The 23,435-nt window shown below is 44.5% G+C and overlaps 1 protein-coding gene across 1 annotated transcript in view; it reads left to right on the top strand.

The window, feature by feature from the left end:
* The window catches only part of PARM1 (prostate androgen-regulated mucin-like protein 1), a 54,054-nt gene that overhangs the window by 19,120 nt on the left and 11,499 nt on the right, over positions 1 to 23,435 (top strand). Inside the window, exon 2 of the mRNA XM_084625802.1 lies at positions 20,660 to 21,394. Within this exon, the coding sequence (XP_084481928.1) occupies positions 20,660 to 21,394 (735 nt within the window). The remainder of the gene's footprint in view (positions 1 to 20,659; positions 21,395 to 23,435) is intronic.

Genomic DNA, 23,435 nt, shown 5'->3' with positions numbered 1-23,435 from the left:
CTTTTGTTGGTTAAAAAGAAATTGAGATTTTAATTTTTCATTCCAGTTCAGGAAGGGAAGAGACAGTTTCCTTCCCAGCTGTAGCTCTGAGGTGTTCAGAAAGCAGCTTTTAATTGGGTAAGTGTGTTCTAGATGGTAGAGGGGCTTTCCCTTGGAGAACTGAACTTGTCATCTGGATTACTGATGGAAATTCAAGAGAAAAGGAGGGGTTGCTGTTTCATTGCTTGCTACCCAAGGTGGTACTAGGGTAGCAAATTTAGGACTATATTAGAGGTGTTTTCCCCTAGCATGACCACAAACCAAGGCACTACAATGAGTTGGGGACAAGCGGATCTGTGTCCACATGAAGTCCCACTGATGCTGGGCAAGCCTAAGCATCTGTCTCCATGCATCTCACTGCAGGGTTAAGGCCCAAAATAGTTCCCTAAACTAGAGCTGAATGGGTGCAGTCAAATGCAGTGGCCATTGCTGGACTAAGGGGACAGTTTAATGGTAGAGTGGGTTTTGCAATGGACTCTTTAAACCTGCCTCAAGCTGTTTCTGTAGGACCCAGAGACACTCTCTGGTGCTTGTTTAGGATGAATACTTGTGAGAGGAGCTTGCAGGCAAGAAAGGATCTGGGGGGTGTTGCCTGCCTACCACTCTGGAAGATGGGAAGCAGCCATTGTTACCACTGAGATTCTCTTCTGTGCTGAACACTGACAGCATGTTAATGCAGTGGTTCTGCTGCGATTGGAAGAGTTTTATTTAAATCAAAGATAGTCTTAGAGTTTATACACTCAGGCCAGCTGATTTTGCTCTGGCCTGTCCAGTTAGTCTGTTTTGCACATGAAATTTCACTGAGCCTTCCTTCCCTCCAGCTGGATAATTAGGAGAACCCCAGAGCTTCAGCCAGCCTGCCGCCATTATTGGATCTCAGAGATTCTCTGTCATGAGAAGCTTCTTGTAGTAGGGTTTGGAAAACTGGCCATGGTCATGTGCTGATCTAATGCTGCATAAAGTAATTTTTCTTACATCACAGAATGTACTGGAACTTGACTCCTTTGTTAATGTTGCCTTCCTGGCCCAGGTCAGGTTCTGTCAAAAATCTCCAAAAAAGTAAGAGGGGAAGCTCCAGCCCCACACCCTCTCTGCAATCACACAGGACCCCCTTGGCAGCAGATCTGATGCACGAGTCCCCCATCCCCTGGCATGCCAGGGAAAGCATCTCCATCATCTGTAGTATTCTGACCCAGCGTAGCAATGAACAGGAGGTAGGGCAGTGTTAGATTGGGGTCAGGGGCACCGGTTCTACATAGGATCTTCCCCTTATCCTCCCACACACTGCTGTCAGTCTCCTGCAAACACACCCTACAATCAAAGAGCCCCATTTTGTTTTTAAAGGGACAGCTCCCATTAAGAAAGTAAAGACACAACAGATATTAATGTCCAAAAAGTGTTCTATGATATAAAATTTCAAGGATTATAGTTATTCTGGATCCTCACAATGACTTAAGAAGAGTTCTTTTTATATATGTAAATATATATGTATATATATATAAAATTAACATTAGGGCCAAACTCATGTGCTCAAGACAGTAAGTGCCAGAAGTAAGGTTATCTGTGCAAGTTTGATTCTGTACCATGATGCATATGTGTTAAGCAAGTCTTTAATTACATCATATATTTTTCCAGCATGGTAATTTGTAGAGTTTGAACCCAGGACCTTAAGATCCACAATTCAGACTTCTTGTGCTTGAAAGAGCAGGTGGTAGCAAACATAGGCTATTCTCCTCTGTGGACCAGCCCCTAGAGGGGTACATCACACACTTTGCCAGAGGGCTATCTGACAACTACATGAGAGAGAGCAGCAAAACATTGGATATCTATATCCCTGAATTCTCTTCCTGATTCAGAGAGAGTGGTGAAATGGTTAGAGCAGCCATTACAGACAGGATAGCCAAGCCCATAGATAGGATAGAACTCGACTCTGTCCCAGCTCCACCACAAGTGACCTTGTCAGTTAGTGGGTGCGGGAATGATCATTTCATGACACCTGGAACAGGGATGTGAAGCCTTGGTCAGTAATAAGGGCTGTGGACTGCACAGAACTAACCTCACTTGGTAGAAGTGGCAACACCTGAACCCATGATCTCATGGCTCCCAGACCAGTGCACCTTCACTTAGGCCAGGGATCGGCAACCTTTGGCATGCAGCTCGCCAGGGCAAGCTCCCTGGCGGGCCAGGCTGGTTTGTTTACCTGCCGCGTCCGCGGGTTCGGCCGATCGTGGCTCCCACTGGGCGCGGTTTCCCGCTCAAGGCCAATGGGGGCTGCAGGAAGTGGCGCGGGCCGAGGGATGTACTGGCCACTGCTTCCCGCAGCCCCCGTTGGCCTGAAGCGGCGAACCGCGGCCAGTGGGAGCTGCAATCGGTCGAACCCCCAGACACGGCAGGTAAACAAACTGGCCCGGCCCTCCAGGGGGCTTACCCTGGCGAGCCGCATGCCAAAGGTTGCCGATCCCTGACCTAGGCCAAAGGATGTTTCATGGGGGAGCGTCTCATATAGGAGAGTTCACCTGCCATGGACTGCCACACGCGTCAAGAGGCATGACATTTGGCAGGCCTATACTGCACTGGAAACCATACAAGACTGCGTAAGCATCCCAGAACCTGCGCCAGCATAACCTGGATCAGTAACGAAATCCAGTGTGGATTCTCTGGGGGCAGTCTCTTCTGTGCAGCTGCAAACTTCGGTTGCAATGGGGCAGGGATGTCCCCAGGATGTTACAGGGACAGGTGCAGAAGGTTAGGTGACAGAGACAGCATCCACACACACCTCTCCTTGGGAGTTACAGTGCGCCAGGTGCTTTGCAAATAAGGCAGCCCCTTCCCCTCCCTGCTTACACTCCTAATCCACAGATACAGAGGGGAGAATGAGACAGCACAAAAGACGCTCCTTCCTCCCTCCCATTTGTTTTATGTCTCTTTCTTTAAATACAGAGAGCTCAAGGCTCCCTAAAAATTACATAGATCACCTAGTGACCATGCAGGAGCATAAAGCAGTGACACACGAAACCTACTCAGCTAGCCAATAAATCAAAGTAACAGACTGTTTATTAGGTATTTCTGCCTCAACTGTTTTGCCCAGATCTTTGCTAGACTGCACCTTTTAGCTGCTGAGTTTGTGCTTACTTGCTCCCTGATTCAGCTTCCCCCTCCTTCACCAACCCGCATCCAATAGTCTATATTAGACTACATTATTAAGCCCTGCTTGCAAAATCAAGCACTCAAAAGTAAGGAAATGCCTGAATTCCATTGCCTGGATGTTTGGCAGAGTTATAAGCAACTGAAAACGGTGCCTTATCGTGAGAAGCATTGGGCAACATTCAGTGTAGGCAGCATGACCAACTTTGCCTAGAATGTGTGTAGTTTGTTTCATTGCACTCTTCCTGTTTTCATTTCATTGTTCCTGTTCAGTAGGGTTCTTTCCCTTTGTCCCGTGGAGCACTAGCACCCGTCCTGGAGAGAGCCACTGTAGTCCTATCCAGGAAAATCCCCTCCATGCCATCACTACTTCCTGTCCTTAACCATGCAGTATTCAGAGCATTGATCTCAGTGACTTCACTGGCCCTATTTTATGCAGGGCTGTGAAAACGCCACTTCGCTTGTTTAAATCCGTGCACACCAAATGATACAAAAAGATACCACACCCCAATAGGAGTCTGGCTAACGAGACTTGGTGCTCATTTGGGAAGGGTGAAAGTTTATTACTTCTGAGCCATATTTAAGACGTTACCCAGCTTCTCTCCGACAGCCCTTCCATGGTGTCATTATAAAAACAAAGCTGCAAGGACACTACAAATAGTGATTTTTTTTAGCACACCTAGATTAACACCAGCTAGTAAAGGATGTGTGGCTGCTGCTTGGATATGTGCCATCTAAAAATCTTCTGCACTAATGAACCAGGAGTTGAGCTGATTTATAGTTCTGTCACAAATCTGTACGCTTTAAGAGGCTGTTCTCCAAGCAACTCTAAATACCTTCCTGGTTATTCATGTGCAAAGAGAGCCTGACCTGGATTAGTCATTCCAGAGTTATCGATATCCTTTTAATAAGTACAATAACTCAATTCAATTGTTTATCAAACGCTCCCAGTATTCCTGGGGGAGTGTTCACGCTTGTAAAGCAACATCCTGTGTTGCCACCCGAAGGCTACGCAATCCAGTCTGATGTTTCTTTCAGTAGAGGACCATGGTACACACATGGGAGAGGACAGACAGACAAGAGTTGCATACGGGAAGGCTCATGAACAAGCACTGCAGAGGGCCCATCTCAGTTCCGCTCAGATTAAATCTCCTGCTGGGAAACACGTTCACAGGGCCAGAAAGTGAAAAGAGCATGCTACACTTTTTCACTAGGTGTGGCTAGCCTGGTGGTAGGCATGTCCCCACGGCACCTGCCCGGTTGGACTCAAAGAGCCCAACTTCAGCTCCTAATATTGACACCACTGAGTTACTGGTTCCTGCACTCCTTGGCTGGAGCCCTGTAAGCCTAGCACTGTAAATCGACAAGGCAATCGCAGCAGACTACCCAAGAAGGGGAGAGGTAATCACACCACAATCAAAGGCATTCCCACTTGTTGCCTCTTACGGATCCGTTTAAGAGGCTGAAGAACCTGACACTTAGGTGAGAATTAGAGACAAGGTGGGAGATGTAATATCTTTTCTTGGACCAACTTCTGTTGGTGAAAGAGACAAGCCTTCAAGGTGATACACAGCACTTCAGAGCTGGAAATGCTGATCTAGTCACAGACAATTCATATACAGAAAAAGGGGCTACATTCAATAAAACTGTTTCACTTAGTCACTGGGTGACTTACTAGTACAGCTGTGGTAGCAAAACAAATTAAAAGTGGGTCACTGTCTTATCACCTGGAGCTTGTTTACTGTGGCAGGACTCCCCTTACTTGCAATTTGTACGACTCTGTTTAGAGTCATTCTCACACAACTAATTAACTCTGTAGTTTTCAGCCAGCATTTTAACCCAAGCTCAGAAAGCTTTGTTTCGGGGAGGTATAGAATCTCCAGAAGCGTTGCAAAAGAGAGAGATCAAATAAAACTCTAAAGGCAAGTCACCCTGCAAAATTAAGTCGACCTAAGTTACATAGACATATAGCCACCACCGTAATTACAGCGCTTTTGCACATCCACACTACACTCCTTGCATTGGCAGTGTGCGTCCTCACCAAGAATGCTTGCACTGATTTAACTGTCAGTGTGGGGCATTGTGGGACAGCTTCTGAAAGGCAGCAACAGTTGATGTAAGCAACACAGTATCTACACTGACACTGAGTCGACTTAACTACATCAACCTAAGTGCTGCGCCTCTCACAGAGATGGAGTTCAGTTGGTGTCGTGGGCAAATTACATCAGTGGGAGCTTGATTTTAGTGTAGACACTTATGCCACGTCTACACTACCCGCCAGATCAGTGGGTAGTGATTGATCTATCGGGGATCGATTTATCACGTCTAATGTAGACGCGATAAATAGATCCCCGATCGCTCTGCTGTCGACACCGGAACTCCACCAGGGCAAGAGGCGGAAGCGGAGTCGACGGGGGAGTGGCGGCCGTTGATCCCGTGCCGCGAGGACGCGAAGAAAGTGATTCTAATTCGATCTAAGATACGTCAACTTCAGCTACGCTATTCTCGTAGCTGAAGTTGCGTATCTTAGATCGATCCCCCCCCCGTGTAGACCAGGCCTTACAGAGTTAGGTCAATGTAAGCTGCCTTATATCAACCTAATTCTCTATAGTATAGACCAGGGCTAAGGGAAATTCCCTTAAAGTATGTGGGAAATAATTCAACATGCCTAGGGCCAGGGTTACATAAAGCTGCAGTCTCTCACACTAAGGAAAGTAATGTACACATTGGAAAGGAGATTTAAAATCTGTAGGTGCAGCTAGATGACCCATGTCAATATGTTCCAGGAGCATAATAATGTGTCAGCAGAAATGCAAGCATCGGTTGTTGACTGGTGTCTCTGTAATTCCAGCGGAGCAGATAGCCTAGAAAAAGAACCTCATCGTTCACATTTACAGCCTGCATCAAGCTATCTGTTCTTGTTGGGAAGAAGCAGAGGTGCTTAGGCTGATGTGCACTCCATATAAGAAGCCTTTTCCGCCTCTGCCGCTTTCCTATCCAATTGCATTGTGTGGTCAGCTACAATTCCCATTCTAGAGCCAAGGTAAGAGTGTGGCTGGGTTTTTCAAATTGACCCAAGGGAATTAGATGCCCAGCTCACGCCAGAAGTCCTCAGGGACCCAACTCCCTTTGGCCCAACCTACCTGTTTTCAAGCCTTAAAATATAGTTTCTATAGAAAGATATCTTCAGAGATATTTGACGACTTGATTTTATTATTCCTTTCTGGCTACTGTTCAAGACTCTGCTGCCAACCATTACCAAAAGAAGTATTAAGACATGAAAAATTTTAATTCAGCTTTTAAAAAAAACAACAACAAAAAGTGGCTATCATTGTTCCCCATTTTAAGCCTGAGGTAGACATCTGCTTGTAGAATGCAGGGAGCTACGCACCTGGCCTTATCCACAAGCAGAAGCAGTTAGTGAATGGACAAGTTATCTGACCGTACACCCCTGCACCAGTGTAACCATCAACAAGTTATGGGTGTGTAGATGTCACAATGTGGATGCTCTGGCCACTGACACTCAGAGGTCTTTTTTTCCAGACTACTGGGGGGTGTTGGTGGCCTGTGCTGTACAGGAGGTCAGCTATGATCTAGTGGTCCCTTCTGGCCTTAAACTCTATGACTAACTCCATTCAGAAGCCATTTGCATCCTCCCAGGGGGCCAGAATTCTGCTTGAATAGGCCAAAGACTCGGATCGTTAAGAAGCCTAAGAAATGCACAGTCCCTGTTTGAGACGCGTGACAATAGTCATGTTTTTCCCACTAAATGCACTTCCAATGTATTGTAGAAGATTCAGTGGATCTGAGGTGACTATAGGGAAAGGGGCATTGGCTGGCCCCCTAGGCTGTCCCTCAAGATTTGTAAAAGTAGGGCCTAGAAGGCACACATGAGATTGGGCCCCTTTCTGGTAGGCCCTGTGCAACCATATCTCTCCAAAGTCCAGCCAAGCAGTTACACTGTTGCTAACCCCAAGCATTCAGGACTCAGGCTGCAAAAAAAAGCCTAAGATGGGCAAACAAAAAAATCCTTTTTTAATGGATTTTTTTAATTTCCCTTCTAGTTTGAGCTTTTAAGGTGCACCCTATTTACATTTTCGCGCTCCCCTCTCCTGCAACTACGAGGGCTAGGGAAACAAACAAAACAAAGTGGGGAGTCTGATGTAGCCCCTTGACTCTGAGCTGGCGCTGTAAGAGAAACATCAGACTTGTGATAACGTGATCTGACCATGCATCCGCCTCTAGCTCCTACCTCCAGTCCCAGTCACCCACCTTTCCATATAAAACATTGAGCGGCAGCACAAATGCACAGAACTGAGGCAAACCGGTACCAAGACACCTGCATCTGTGGTAACTTATGTACCAGGCGGTAACAGGGATATTAACAGACCGTTCTTATGCTGGTAGAAGGAAGTCAGTTCAGTATTTAATGCAACAACTCCGCTGGTGAGAAACGGGTGCAAACAGATGGGCCAGTCTGTGTATATAATCCAGAGTGACATCTTCTAGAAATACATAAACTGGCTGATTTGGCTATGTCTGAACTCCTGGGAAGGCTGGAAGCATCCTGTGTTGGCATATTATTCAGGGTGAGGTTGGGTATCTGTCTAGCATACGGCCGAGCTCCTGAGAGTTATTGCCCTGCTCAATGAAACAGTGACGATAAGTGCTATAGCACGTTACCAGGGCAATCAAGGAAAAGAAATCTCTAACTGGTTTCTAATTCTTTAAGTGGTTAGAAAAGGCACAGCCATTAGCAAAAAGGAAGTGTGATTTACAACAGTTATTTTTAAATGATACTAAGTGTATAACAAAACAGAGACTTCAAGAATGTCAAGACAGGGTCCGGTTAAATCTAATCAACATTTCTGGCATTATGAGCAAAATATTGTGGCCAAATTCTGCCCTGGCTTACCTCCCATGTGTTTCCTGGAACTACTGATGGCTACCCAATTCTGAGTGTGTAACACAAAGTGATGTAATTTTGTCGGGGGGGAGAGGAGGATCACACTTCCCCCACTGGCTTTCCTTTTGCTTTGAAAATAACGAATTGTTGGCTGCTCTCCTCTTACACCTGCACAGAAGTCAATTTGTGCCCGCATTTACCTTACTTTACTGGTGAGCAGCTTCTGCCGCTCTGGTTCTGTGCCAGCCACGGTGCAGCAGGGAGCTGTGCCTCGGCCTTCGATTCTCCAGCAGCACACTGGTTGGAGAGAGCCCCTTTTCCACTTAACACAGTGTCAGACACCCACCTTTCTGAGAGAGAGTGAGGTTTTAGACAGCCAGCGTCACTACACAGGGCATTTGCAACAGTCCTTATAATGAAGATGCCTCTTTCATTAGAAACGTGGGGAAGGTGCCAGCCTGCCTTGTGAAAAGTCTTACTAGCTGGGCTCCCACGGGTGAGCAGGGAGGTTGCAACCAATCCAGGGCTAACGACAGAGAAATTGGGGGGCATGAGCGCTTTGGGTCAAACACTCCACATGACAGCCCGATTACATGCACACCCTTAAACAACACTTGCTGTGATACAGCAGCCCTCTAATCCAGGAACACCTTCAGTGAATGCAAAATATACATGGTGAATTGCAACCTGAACTCGCAGAAAGATGGAGAAAATGCCTTCCCTCTCAAAGACACATGATGTCTACACCTTGTAAAAACACACACATCTCCTCTGCAATCTCAGGACAGCTTTTTGGACAGAATCTCCCGTTCCCTCTACTTAGTTGCTCAAGACTTCATGAAAGCATCTCGGGATTTCACGTACCATCCTTTCCTTTGTCTTCCTGTCATTAAATTGCTGTGCATTCTCTTCTTTACAAGCGGCTCAAAAACTCAGCCAGCTGGCCTGCTGACAATTTTTAGCACAGGAGGTCACTACCTAACAATGCCTGCTGTAAACTGTGCTATTAGCATCCCTGTGTTAGACACGGAAATACTGCCTGCTGCTGAAAATTGTATGCCACCCCCCTTCTGCCTTACACTCGAGTGGCTTGTACCCTAAAGGAGTGTGTTGGACTGATCTATTTTAGTAACCTCAAATGTTCTCATAAAGGAGGAAGCTGAAGGTACAGTGGTTTCTGTGAAAAGAAAACAGTCTTTATAGAGGATAGTTATCAGTTGAACCAATGTTTGTGCAACATTTCCATCTTAAGGGAGTAAGTTCTTACAGCTGGTTTCTGGCCTCTTGGACTAAAGTATTTCATAGTGTTTGTCCACAATGGATGTGGCACAGCATTCCAGCGGATCCCAAAGAGCTTCACAGCAACAATGCACTTAGACAAGAGAAAGCCAGCAGTGGCTCCAGCTAAGACAGTACTGGCCCATGCGTTAGCAGATTCACTAATATTGCAGGAGGAAGTTTTGGCAGTTGCCACTTGTACGGCACAAGCATTTGGTGTCCAGCAAACAAATTAAGCAATGAAGGTAATATTTCATGTTCTATTGGTCGGCCTTGTGGGCTGCCTGGCTCGAGTAATGAATTCTTACCCTTCATTTTTCAGCAAGAGTGGGAAATCAGGTGAGTGGGGGGAACAATCCCTTTTGCTAAAAATTATAGTGGTCAGCTGGAGCCAGCATTGATTTCAGTTGTTCCCTGTGTGACACTAAGGGAACTCAAGTTCCAAAAACTGGAATGTTCAGGTACACTACTGGGCAGGAACCCCGGGGTGACCTGCGTCTTTTTCCAGATCTTGCACTCTAGAGGAATCTTCCCCACCACCAGTGTAAAGAAAAATGACACTTGGCTACTAGTATCTTTCAGATTTGCCAAGAGGGGAGTTTTATTCAGCTGTTTCCTCATGTTGAAGAAGAGTGAGTGGATCTCCATCATAAACCACTTATCCATGGCACTTCCTGTTTGCAGGTCCATCTGCTGGTCTGCACTTGCTCCTGGCTGAAGACTCAGTTTGTGAGATATATACATAGACATCTACAGCTACAAGCCAAGGACATCATTCTCCCTTAATACAAGCTTAACAAGAAGCACCTTCATTATTTAATGAAATGTATTAACTAGCCGCATTTAATAATAAAAAGGAATAGCCCTTCTGGCATCAGAGACAGGATGTACAACCATGCTTCTTTCCCGTGCAGTCGCTGCAGTTGCCACAAGGATGTGGCATGGTTTATAAGCTGGAGGGGAGGAGCACTGTCAGGAGAGGACAGGGTCCACAAGAATCTCTGGACAGATAGAACCTACACTATGGAACCGTTTGAGGGCTGGCTCGTCTTGATTCAAGGGTTAAAGGCACAGTACACCCTGAGAGCTCTAAGACAGCAAACAATCTTGGCAACCAAACACTGTGTTGTTATCATAGAATATCGGGGTTGGAAGGGACCTCAGGAGGTCATCTAGTCCTACCCACTGCTCAAAGCAGGACCAATCCCCAATTTTTGCCCCAAATGGCCCCCTCAAGGATTGAACTCACAACCCTGGGTTTAGCAGGCCAATGCTCAAACCACTGAGCTATCCCATCCCCCTCTCTTTACTTAGCCTGTCTTTCCCATCCCTCACCAAGGGGTTTCACAGACCGGGAAACAGAGAACCCAAAGAGAGACCACTGCTCTAGAGAGTTCTGTGTCACGGGTCTGCTTTGCTCCCTACCGCCTCAGCCCTGGTGCACCTTTCTGTGTCCCCCTCCATCACCACGATGAAAGGGAAGAAGGAAAATAGTGGAAGGAGATTGTCCCACCCACTCACAGGCAGTCCCCAGGCTGAGATTTCCTTTGGCAACAGACCAACTATCAGAATAGCATCTTTGTTACTACAGACCTTGGGTTTCCCTGAGTATCCCTGTATGGGTGGCCTTAGCATTAGCACCTCAACAGGCCACAAATGGACCCCATCAGCATGGTGCAACTGGGGAGTTTACCACCTGACCACAGTGTGGGAAAGTCTGTAGACCTCTGTCCAGCAGCCAGGCCATAAGACTCTCCTGCAGGGTGGATAAAAATCAATGATTTTTTTTTTTAATCAAAAAAATCTGATTTTTTTTATAGAATGCTTTTTGAGGGGAAAAAACCTCTCTAAAGATAGTTTTAATTAAGATACATTATAGCTCAAAGATATCTCATCATGGAATAGGGATTATAAATTCTAATTTCTATAATATGAGACAATATATTCATGTAATGTTTAAGAAAAGTTTTGTAAATGAGTTCCTATAGTTCATGGATTAGGGACCCAATTTTATGGCGTATCAGAGGCTTTTGTATAGATTATTTAGGTTAATCTTTCTATCTACCCAATGGGACTCAGTGCTCAGTCTAGAAGATGCTTAGTTTTGCAGTTCTCAAATTGTGGATTTGCGTTTCCAGAGATAACATGCTTGTTAACAGCAAAAATGTTTTTAAATAAATAAATAATATAGAGGTGAGAAATAACAGACCTCAACCCTGTTGTCCCTCTGCAAATTTGTGTAAACCGAGTCAATCCCTTACCTCTCTCTAAAAGTGCAAAGTTTCAAAAAGTTCAGTGAATAGAAGATTGTTGGGGTCGGAATAGATCTGGATAAGGAGAAGTCTGGAGATAAATGTGAGAAGGGAGGGACGGGTAGCAGAAACAAAAGTGAAACTGTTTGAGCAGCATATTCCCAAAGTCTTAAGGTCTTTCTGAGTGTAACCTTCATTGATTTGAGATCTACCATACCATTCTCTCACTGGAAGGGAAAACCTATAATGGCAGCAGATCGTAAAAGTGACCCAGTTTGGGAATAAGAACCACTCAAGAAATATATGTTTGCTGATGATGTTTTAAAGAAAGTCACACCAGTGAACTGGTGGAAGTCACTTAAGGACTTGGATTCAGAGACTGTTGAAGTGATAATCTCACTTTTAACAGCAGTAGTTTCTTCTGCTGGTGTAGAAAGAATATTTTCTTCCTTTGGACTAATTCATTCCAAATTGAGAAATCGTTTGGGACCTGAACAAGCAGGAAAGCTTGTTTTTCTTTTCCAGATCATGAACAAACAGGAAAATGAAGGTGAAGACGACTGAGTTAGCTGCAGAAAGCCAATAGTTTAAGTTTCTCCTGTTGACCTGGCTGACATGGTCAATTTAATTTTGGGCTGTTTTTCTTTAAATATTTCATTTAACTATTTTAGTTAAAAACAATTTTAACAAAAATGAACCTGATTTTAAAAAGCTTGAACGTTTAACTAAATTAAAAAATTCTTATGCTTGTTTTGTTAAAATATTATACATTTGCTATTGAGGAAAAAAATCCAGAATACATAACGTTGTTTTAGTTAAATAAAACAATTTAAATGTCTGTCTGGTGGTGATCTCCTCCTAATACAGCCTGGCAAGAAAATCCTCCAAATATTAACAATTAACCTGTTGAATTGGAGATAGTTCACCTCCCAATGACTTCATAAATATCTGCTTCAATTACATTTGGTAAATGAAATAACCAACAATCGTTTATTTTCTGACATAGCTGTAAAACTAATCTGAAAAGTTTTCAAAGTAAATCACTTAAAAATGTATAGTGTGTACCTTCTAAAAATGAAACCTACATCTATCTCGGAGTTGTGAAGAATATGTATTAAGGTTATAACAACCAACAAGAATGCACTTTTATGGAGAAATCCATGATTAAATCGAGTCTTCCTGACTCAACCCTGCTCTCCTGTGCTAGTGACAGGACTCATTTCAAACCATCCCCCCCCCAGTTGATGCTCCTGATTCTGGTCTCTGTCCAGTCACGGATGGTAGAATTAGCTGTTGTGTGTGTCTGTGGCAGGCAAGCATGAGAAAATGAAATGCCCTTTACAAGTTCAGTTTTAGAAATGAAAGAAAATGCTTTGTCATTTTCATTTGTGGTTACTGAGTGATTTTAAAGAGATGGTGATGCAAGAAGGTAATGCGAGGGGGAAAAATACATGAAGAGCAACACTTTTAGCAACAGAAGTCTAAAGTCAGGTGGCCTGATTTTCAGAAGTCCTGAGCCTGCAGTCTGGCCTCAGTTAAAGTTACTGGGTGTTCAGCAAATCAGTCTGTTTACTTAGGAGGGAGATTTTCAGAAGCAGCAGAGGAATTTAGGCTCCCAGATTAGTGACTTTCAATAGCACTCATGTTCCTAAATCCCTTAGGTGCTTTTGACAGTCAACCCCCAGGAGCCTTCTTTGGGCTCTTTTAAAACCTTGGCCCTGGTATACACGTGTTTTGCAATTTCCAGTGGAAGTGTTAGCTAGTAGAAGACCACTAAGCAGAAACTACGTAGCACACATTTCAATAAGGAGGAGGGATTCAAAATTGGTGCCTTTTAAAATCCCTTCTACATTTAACTGAATCAGCCATAAAAACAAGTTGAACCCTGTTCTAAATCTGTAGCCTTCTGTTTGCGTGATGCTGAGAATTTAAAATAATAGCAGATGCCATATAATGGACCCAAGCTTGTTTACACTGTACCACCTTTTTCATATAAAAATATTAGTGCTCTAATTGTCTGTCTTCTGCTTTTTAATCCTGACTAAACCACTCAGCTCTCGTGCATGTGTTAGGCATAACTGATCTCTTACAGGGCGGAGGGGGACAGAACACCACGCCCAGTAAGTTTAACCCGCGGGGATTGTTAATGAGTTCTGCTGGAGTACAGCACAGTTTATAATTCAGAGGCCCTCACAAGTTTGAGTTATTGCGCCCTGCCAGCCCAAACGTAACGCTATTTTATTGGAGACAGCACGATAGATCGGACTGGTAGCACTAGAGTACGTGCAGTCCAGTCTAGCAGGTCTGGCTAAGGAGTGAGTGGGGGAGAGAATTATACAGCACTTTTCTTCCAGACATGAGGGCAGTTCACAAAAGAGGCAGATATGCCCATTTCACTGATGGAGAACTTGAGGCACAGAGAGGTGAAGTGAGGTGACTTGCCCAGAGATTAAAACCCAGGTTACCTCCCCTCAATGCCCTGGGGGCACAGTGCTCTGTCCCCTGAGCCACACGATCTTCCCCCAGAAGCCTCAAATGAGAGAGTCTGTGGGACTTTCTGCTTAAACCTCACCACCGAATAACAGTCTTGCGGCTGGATACCTGAGAGCAGAGATGCTCCTTGCCTGCTCAACGTTTCCTACCCAACAGTCAAGCTTTCTGTATATCTCAAGAGCCCTTGGGCTTTACAAACACTAATTGCAATACTACGTGCCGGGGTGCTGCTTGCAACAAGCGACGTAGCACGGACACCCCTGCAATTCCTCCTCGCTCTGCGTGTTGCTAACCAGAACCTCTCTTTGGTTTAGTAGGCGCAAACCTACGTAGACTAGTAAAAAATGTCTCACACACAAATTTTAGTCATCTAGATGGTGAAAGGAGAATATTGATCCGTTTCATCTTGTGCCCAGCATTTAAACATCTATGCAGGCTGCCATCCTATGGGGAACAGCGCCCTGCCCCCTTTGCTTTGCTGGACTCCTGCGTCAGCAATGGCAACAGGGCGTTACCAATGGGACCATTTTGCAAGTGTGAAGATTTGGCTGCCTTGGCTGCAGTTTTTAAAGCCTGGGTGAATGGTTTGGGTGGGAGCCTGAACTGGCTGCGTTCCAGCCCCATATCAAGTTCTGGTTTAAGAGAGACAGCATCATAACAGACAAGTGCACCGTGGCTCCTGGCTTAGAGGAGCACTGAGCTCTAAGACCCCGTGCCTGGAGCCCAGAGAGGAGTTTGGTTTGGGGATCGCCACAAAGCTTCAGCGAATACCTGAGCCTCAAAGGTTCCAGGTTCATCCACCACTGCTCTAAACAGCTCCTTTCCCAAGCTATGAGAGAGATGTAGGGCCAGACTGCATTCAGCAGGGGCACTGGTGGGAGGATACAAAGAGCTTTTACCCCTGGAGCCCTCCCAGTGCAGTAGTCATACACAATTGCAGAGCAGGAACGCTTTCCCCCAAAAGCCACTGCAGAAAAAAGGGACAGGAGACCGGGCCATAGCCACACACAGATACAGAGACACTCTGCAGTGTCCTATGCTTAATAATGAAGCAGCATGAATACTGCCCCAGTGTGCCTAGAAATTCCAGGATGTATTGCACCTCCCTGACACACAATCATCCCCCCCACCCCCCACCCCGAGACTTCTAAACAGCTCTTCAACGGGGATGCCCTTATGTAGTAGGTTCTGAAAATGCACCTCTAAACAGAGAGGAATACTTAAACTCACTCAATTTTTGCACACATTGGAACTTTTCAGCTGCAAGTCTTCCCACCCAGTTGACTTCAAGTCTAAATGAGATAATCAAATCAAGACAAGTCTGAACTTTCTAACTTCCATCCCTTGAGTTATCCAAGAACGAGCAAGTCTCTTTTTCATATTTGGCTGGAAAAATGACTCAGAAGTAACCACCCATGCGTTCTTCGTAGACCCATTTCCCCAATTCTCCCCCCATCATTTCTGGTCAACTTTCAAAACTTTGAAAGTTTTCTCCAACCAACTCTACTTAGGAATTTCACTTTCACATGAGACCAAGCATGGAAAAATTTCAGCTCACAAAGAATTTGCAATGAGCAGCTAAAAGAAGGATGTTATAATGGATGCTGAAACTTAACCTAGCAATTGCCACCCACACAGAGTCTAACTTGTAGTTAGTTAATTGTATTGCTTGGCGGTGCTTGAATGAATGTGACTCCACAGCATTTGAAGCGCTGCTCTGTGGATATAAATAAATGAATGTCACAAGAATAAAAATTATTCCCATGTAATGTAATGTCTGCATGTTCTTTCTGTAGCCAAACTAACACAAAGGAAGACAATAGAAATTGGTCAACATTGAATTTGGCCTAGTAGATTAGAAGAAAAATTGAAATCTGCTGCTGAGGAGAAGAAAGAAAAGTCTGACTCATCTTTCTGCAAAGAAAGAAACAAGGAAGTGGAAAGGGGTTGGGGCAGGAGGATACACTCTGTGTTATTTCCAGGTGCCCATCTTGCTGAATAGGTTGAGTTTGCTACACAGGTGCTGAAATGCTATTTGCTGAAGGAAGCTGCTGGCCAGAGAGACTGAAGGAGGGGGTGTTGGTAAATTAGATGTTCTAGAAACTGTAACTTTGTGTTTTAATCATTTCTGAGGCACACCAGGAATGAGCCAATTTATTTCCCCAAGTCTGTGCATTCATAGAATACCAGGGTTGGAAGGGACCCCAGAAGGTCATCTAGTCCAACCCCCTGCTCGAAGCAGGACCAATTCCCAGTTAAATCATCCCAGCCAGGGCTTTGTCAAGCCTGACCTTAAAAACCTCTAAGGAAGGAGATTCTACCACCTCCCTAGGTAACGCATTCCAGTGTTTCACCACCCTCTTAGTGAAAAAGTTTTTCCTAATATCCAATCTAAACCTCCCCCACTGCAACTTGAGACCATTACTCCTCATTCTGTCATCTGCTACCATTGAGAACAGTCTAGAGCCATCCTCTTTGGAACCCCCTTTCAGGTAGTTGAAGGCAGCTATCAAATCCCCCTCATTCTTCTCTTCTGCAGGCTAAACAATCCCAGCTGCCTCAGCCTCTCCTCATAAGTCATGTGTTCCAGACCCCTAATCATTTTTGTTGCCCTTCGCTGGACTCTCTCCAATTTATCCACATCCTTCTTGTAGTGTGGGGCCCAAAACTGGACACAGTACTCCAGATGAGGCCTCACCAATGTCCAATAGAGGGGAACGATCACGTCCCTCGATCTGCTCGCTATGCCCCTACTTATACATCCCAAAATGCCATTGGCCTTCTTGGCAACAAGGGCACACTGCTGACTCATATCCAACTTCTCGTCCACTGTCACCCCTAGGTCTTTTTCCGCAGAACTGCTGCCTAGCCATTCGGTCCCTAGTCTGTAGCTGTGCATTGGGTTCTTCCGTCCTAAGTGCAGGACCCTGCACTTATCCTTATTGAACCTCATCAGATTCCTTTTGGCCCAATCCTCCAATTTGTCTAGGTCCTTCTGTATCCTATCCCTCCCCTCCAGCGTATCTACCACTCCTCCCAGTTTAGTATCATCCGCAAATTTGCTGAGAGTGCAATCCACACCATCCTCCAGATCATTTATGAAGATATTGAACAAAACCGGCCCCAGTACCGACCCTTGGGGCACTCCACTTGATACCGGCTGCCAACTAGACATGGAGCCATTGATCACTACCCGTTGAGCCCGACAATCTAGCCAGCTTTCTACCCACCTTATAGTGCATTCATCCAGCCCATACTTCCTTAACTTGCTGACAAGAATACTGTGGGAGACCGTGTCAAAAGCTTTGCTAAAGTCAAGAAACAATACATCCACTGCTTTCCCTTCATCCACAGAACCAATAATCTTATCATAAAAGGCGATTAGATTAGTCAGGCATGACCTTCCCTTGGTGAATCCTTGCTGGCTGTTCCTGATCACTTTCCTCTCATGCAAGTGCTTCAGGATTGATTCTTTGAGGACCTGCTCCATGATTTTTCCAGGGACTGAGGTGAGGCTGACTGGCCTGTAGTTCCCAGGATCCTCCTTCTTCCCTTTTTTAAAGATTGGCACTACATTAGCCTTTTTCCAGTCATCAGGGACTTCCCCGGTTCGCCACGAGTTTTCAAAGATAATGGCCAATGGCTCTGCAATCACAGCCGCCAATTCCTTCAGCACTCTCGGATGCAACTCGTCCGGCCCCATGGACTTGTGCACGTCCAGCTTTTCTAAATAGTCCCTAACCACCTCTATCTCCACAGAGGGCTGGCCATCTCTTCCCCATTTTGTGATGCCCAGCGCAGCAGTCTGGGAGCTGACCTTGTTAGTGAAAACAGAGGCAAAAAAAGCATTGAGTACATTAGCTTTTTCCACATCCTCTGTCACTAGGTTGCCTCCCTCATTCAGTAAGGGGCCCACACATTCCTTGGCTTTCTTCTTGTTGCCAACATACCTGAAGAAACCCTTCTTGTTACTCTTAACGTCTCTGGCTAGCTGCAGCTCCTGGTGCGATTTGGCCCTCCTGATATCATTCCTACATGCCCGAGCAATATTTTTATACTCTTCATTCTTAAGTACAAAGAGACTTCCTGCAGCGTTATTGATAGCTTCAAGCTTACCATGGTGTAACAGCCAGTGTAGCCCTCTTAAATATTTTTCAGTGTAGCTCCTATACCGGTTACGTCCCCCAAAGACTTTGCAGCTAGTATGGAGGGAAGTCCTACAGAGGTCATAACTTTCCTGACACCTGGTGCTTTTGACCATGCAGTCCCAAAATGGAGACAGCACTATCCTTTTTAATAGGTGTGCTCTCACAGATACAAACAAAAAGTCTGCCAATCCAGCATACATAAACACCATCTGGATTTGTGTGTAATTCTGGCTTGATGCAATCAGAAACAAGCCAGCATTGTAAGGTAGATGCGTTAAACCCATGGCTAATGCTGGAATTCAGGTTGACAAGATGTGTCAAGTATTTGGGTGCAGTACTTTGTGTGGTTTGCTTATCTATTGCAGTGACAATGCATCCATCCTGTGCTTAAGCCAGTGAAGAACAGGTCAAAGGCTACAGAGCTTCAGTGAAAGGCCATTGTAGATCAAAGTAATATGGGAGTGCTGGAATTGAGTACATGCAGATTTTAGAAATGAATGTTAATATTTCTTCAGTGTGCAGATGAGTGAATGGGTGAGTTTGCATGTAGTGTAGTGCTCCTGGTATACCGAGCAGGAGGCTAAATATTGCACTGTTGGCAAAATGCAATACAGGACTTTTCTGTTTTGCTTTATAATCAGTTGACCCGAGCTGTGAAGCTCGCTGCCATGGGGCTCTTTTTGCTGGGTAGACGTACCTTCTGCGTTCCAGTGGAGAAAATCAAATTAAGTGATAACATTCAGTTTAACTAACTCTCCATCTTCACCTGCAGTGGGCAGACAATGCAAGCAGCAGGGGACGATGTCTCTATTTTCAGACCTTAAACAGAAGGAAATATTTCAACTGATAATTTGCTGCCCTCTGATTTTGCCGGACTGAGTTTAAGTGACTGTGTTCCAGAGAGAATAGATTCAACATGGCGATAGCATTCTTATTATCATCACAATATTTTTATCCTACACTTGGAATGAGTTATTTCTTGTTCATGTAACTTAGTTAACATTGGTCTAAGTTTACTAGCATATACTAGGCTTGGCAGAATATTTATTTTGTTAATGTTTATCTTTAAGTATTTTTTGATTATAGATTTAAATGTTCACAGGTGTGGGAAATTACCGGGGGGGGGGGCGGGATCAGACAATTATTTAATGACAGTAGATGCTGAGATTCAAAACGTTAAAGCTTGATAACCGTTCAATTGGCAACTTCCTGTGTCAAAATCTCCAAAGTAAATCAAACTGTAATGCTCAAGCTGGTGCACTAACAGCAGTGGTGATACAGGCTTCTCGCTTTGCCTATCTGTAAATTCTGAGTAGCGGAAATGTGGTTTCATCAGGTTGTCTGTGTACTGTGAAATGGCTTACTGACCTTTACCAATAAAAATCAAATCCTAATTATACAACTATGGTTCATGTAAAAGAGCTGCTTGCCTAAGGATGGTTAACAACTGTGGAAAGCAGGATGCATAGACATCCTGGTGGAAGATGGTCTCAGAATAAAAACAGAGGCAAAATCATCAAAATACTTCACTCTCTCATGCCATCAAACATAGCTGCTGCTTTGTCAGTCTTGGCTACAATGCCAGCCAGCACCTTGCAATGGCTCAGGATCTAGCTTAGGATCAAGGGCTCTCCTCTTGGGGCCTGTCTACACCAGGAAAATGACGCATTGTTAGTGACTATCAACAAGAGGTCCCCACTGGCCTCAACTGCTGGCTGCTAGCGTACCTGGGGCCAGGCTGTTTTCAATACAGTTATAGAAGACATGGTAAGACTCCCTAGATTTGCTAGTACTTTCCCTAACGATGGAAAATGGTGTTTGGCATGGTGTGTACTAATAATCCTTTAGCTGCTGGTCAGAAGAGAAAACAGGCTGTAATATAACTCAAACACGGTTGGTAGCAGGCCAGTAACATGGCACTGAGCAGTAGCTTTGGGAAGAGAACTTTGTTCACATGAGTGATATCCAGGGTAGTTTTCTGTATGTTAAAGACTGTCTCATAAGGGTCCTTTCACAGTAGGACAACACCCTGTTTAATGGCTGTCAATAACAACTCTCTTGGATCCCTTGAACTATTATCTGAAACTCAGAGCTGGTTCAAATTTCAAAATTAAAGCAGGGAAACAAGAAGTGCCCCCAATTGGATATAAATGTAGTGGGAGGCAAACAAACAAACAAACAGTTTCTTTCTTTTACAACATGATTTTTCATTTGTACCATCTATTTCAGTGGTAACTGAAATCCTCCTTACTTCAGGCAAACATCCCTTTCAAGGATGAGTGTAGTAAAACTGTAACTGACTGGCCATTCATTCCAAGCCCTTCGCTATGTGCTCTTATCACGACTGCAGCTTGTCACAACGATTTTCCATTGTTAACATGTGTGTGTCTTCTCCTCAGGATTGAGTCTTCACTCTGCACATTCAGAGTTTACATCCTCTCTTAGTCCTTCTGAGAGAAATACCATTACGTCAGAATCAACTCAAACCACTGTCCCCGTCGCCCCTGCTGCTAGCACAACAGCAGACAAGCTACAATCAGCATCAGCAGCAACAGCGACCACTTCAAGAGACAAAGTCACCTCAAGACCAGCAGAACAGGGCAACACCATAATCTCCTTAGGCACCACAAAAGAGTTGTCAGCTGCCACGAAACATCTTGCCTCATATACAGAAAGAGCAGATGTTTCAGCCACCAGCCCATCACGGTCATCAACCACTGGGTCAGAATCAACAGCCACAGAACACATCTCCAGGACTTCAGTTGCCATCCTGACAAATACAACAGATACAGCCACCCCTTCCACAACAGCTCCAGATACAGCCACCCCAGCAACGACCTTCTCTCACCTAACTAATACCTCGTCTTCATCGTCATCGGCAGGTTCTTCCACACAGACCACCATTACAAATCAAAACACAATCCAGCTGCCAAATGCATCCACGGCAGCACCTGCTACAGAGGATGCCCCTACTAAAAAGACGCCCACAGAGTCCCTCTCATCAGGCCCAGCGATCAGACAAACATCTCAAGTAACTTTGGCAACCAAGTCTGTCGCAGAGGCCACCTCCCCTGAGAGCACCACTTTCTCCATAGGAGTAACCATGGAAGAGGTCCAGCGGGCTTTAAGTTCAGGTGAGGCAGATGATTTAGTATGTGCGTTATTTATGCTGTCACCTTTAGTGCTTCATTTCTCCTGTTATTTGGGGGGGAGTATTGAGGGGGGAGGCAAAGGGGTGAGAAAAAGAGCACTCCCATCTATGCATTGGAAAGGCTTTCAGGTTACTTGTAATATTAACAAAGTTACTCAGGAGCTACGGCTCTGTGTTTTATGTACATCACATGGTATAGCCTTATTATGAATCTCTTCTACACCTGTGATCCCTTCATAGAAAGATGTTTTAACAGTGACTGTGTATATTCTGACAGGTCTGACACCAAACTCTAAGTTTTAATAAGAATTTCACTTCCTACACTCTAGACTAGTTGACCACAACATATCTGCTGACCATAGATATCACATTTTCTATTGAGAAAAGACACTTTTCCTTTTCCCCGCGGCCAGTGAACTTAGAAACCTTTCTGAGAGTTATCCAATAGCTTTTCTACACACAGTTTTAAGGTTTGAAATCTCAACCTGCCATGGTTAGATAAGTACCCTATCCTACTAGAGAAATTGAAGAATTCATGGCTTTCTAATGGCATACAACTTCTTCTCATAGTGATGGATGAGGTATTGGACCTTAAACAAATCACTGGTTTAAGATTAAATAGAGTCAATGCCAGAGCTCAAGACAGGTGAAGGGAAATTCCCCATTTATGGAGGAAATAACATGACAACATTCTGGCACAGGCTTTTAATGGCATCTTAGATGTTTGGAAGGTCAGATATAATCACCTACTAATCCATTATCTTTAAAATTGGTCAAAGGTGCTTTGCGTGTACACGTATATACACCACATATGATGATGTCAGCATGGCAAGTTGCCCTATGAAGGGCTAGTGTGAGAATAGACTGAGGATGGTGTGAATCAATGTGGATTCCCACGATCAGGATATTATCTCAATGTCCTTCATTATGGGCTACCTTACTCATTTCAGACCGATTCTTTCCTGTCCTCTCCATACCCAGCATGCTGTTTAATCCAGTAACTTGATGTACAGAGTGAGACATTTTAAAACTGAGGCTACAGCAAGCTTCATACAATCTTTCAAACTTGTTTGGTGGCATTTTCCCCTCCAATCTCATTGCCGGTGGGGTGGCCTATTCCAAGGGCTGGAGCCATCATAGTTCAAGGAGCTGGAGTCAGGATCATTCACTTTGACCAGTTACCAATGGGAAAAACAACAAAATAAAGGCACGTCTGCCAAACTGAATTCTCTCCTGCTCCCTTGCATTTTAAATAAAATACAGTGTCCATGCAGGTGATACCTCTAGAGAAAAATCAGTCCCCATCACCCTGAAATCTGGGGGAGTCCTACAGTGCTGTGATGTATTAGTGTGTATTTTTTCTTCTGATTAAATTTAGTCTCTGCAGCATATTCCATAGCATTAAACATCAGCTACAGGGATGATTGTGAGTTGTGATACAAAGTGACCCTTTTAAGAGAGGGCACGGAAATAGTGGTGCTCTAAAGACACCAATAAACAGCATCTCATTTGTAGAGTGCTCAAATGCATAATTCAGCACTCTCCTGCGTTACAGCACCAAGGAGCTTATTCATTGAGACTAGAGATTAGTAGGTGTGTTGTGAACCATCCCAACTGTATAAAGAAAGAAGAGATGGAGGCATAACTGGAATATGGATCTGGATGCAAAAGTCCCCAAAGTTCAGGGGTTGAGTTCGTACCATTTAGTCCCAACTCATATTTAATTAAAAAAAAAACCAGACTCTAGATGTTTCATTTCATTTCATTTCATCGCATTCCTTTAGTCATTAACTTTTCTTTCCCCTCATTAAGCAGAACAAGTGGGAGAGATCTCTGCCTAAAAGCCAAAATGTAGAGTTAACAGCACATTAAGGCTGGATCATCAAGCCCTGTAAAGTAAAATAAGAAGTTATGATTGCTCTGGCCCAGTCTTTGATCTCCAGTATATTTTATGGTATAGGTTGACAGCATTATGGGTACATTTGAAGGGGCAGTATAAAACCACTTCCTACATGCAATGTAGA

Source organism: Lepidochelys olivacea, assembly GCF_965140295.1.
Source record: "Lepidochelys olivacea isolate rLepOli2 genome assembly, chromosome: 4".
NCBI lineage: Eukaryota > Metazoa > Chordata > Testudines > Cheloniidae > Lepidochelys > Lepidochelys olivacea.
Note: the sequence above shows the minus strand (reverse complement) of the source record. Positions and strands in the feature narration are given on the sequence as shown.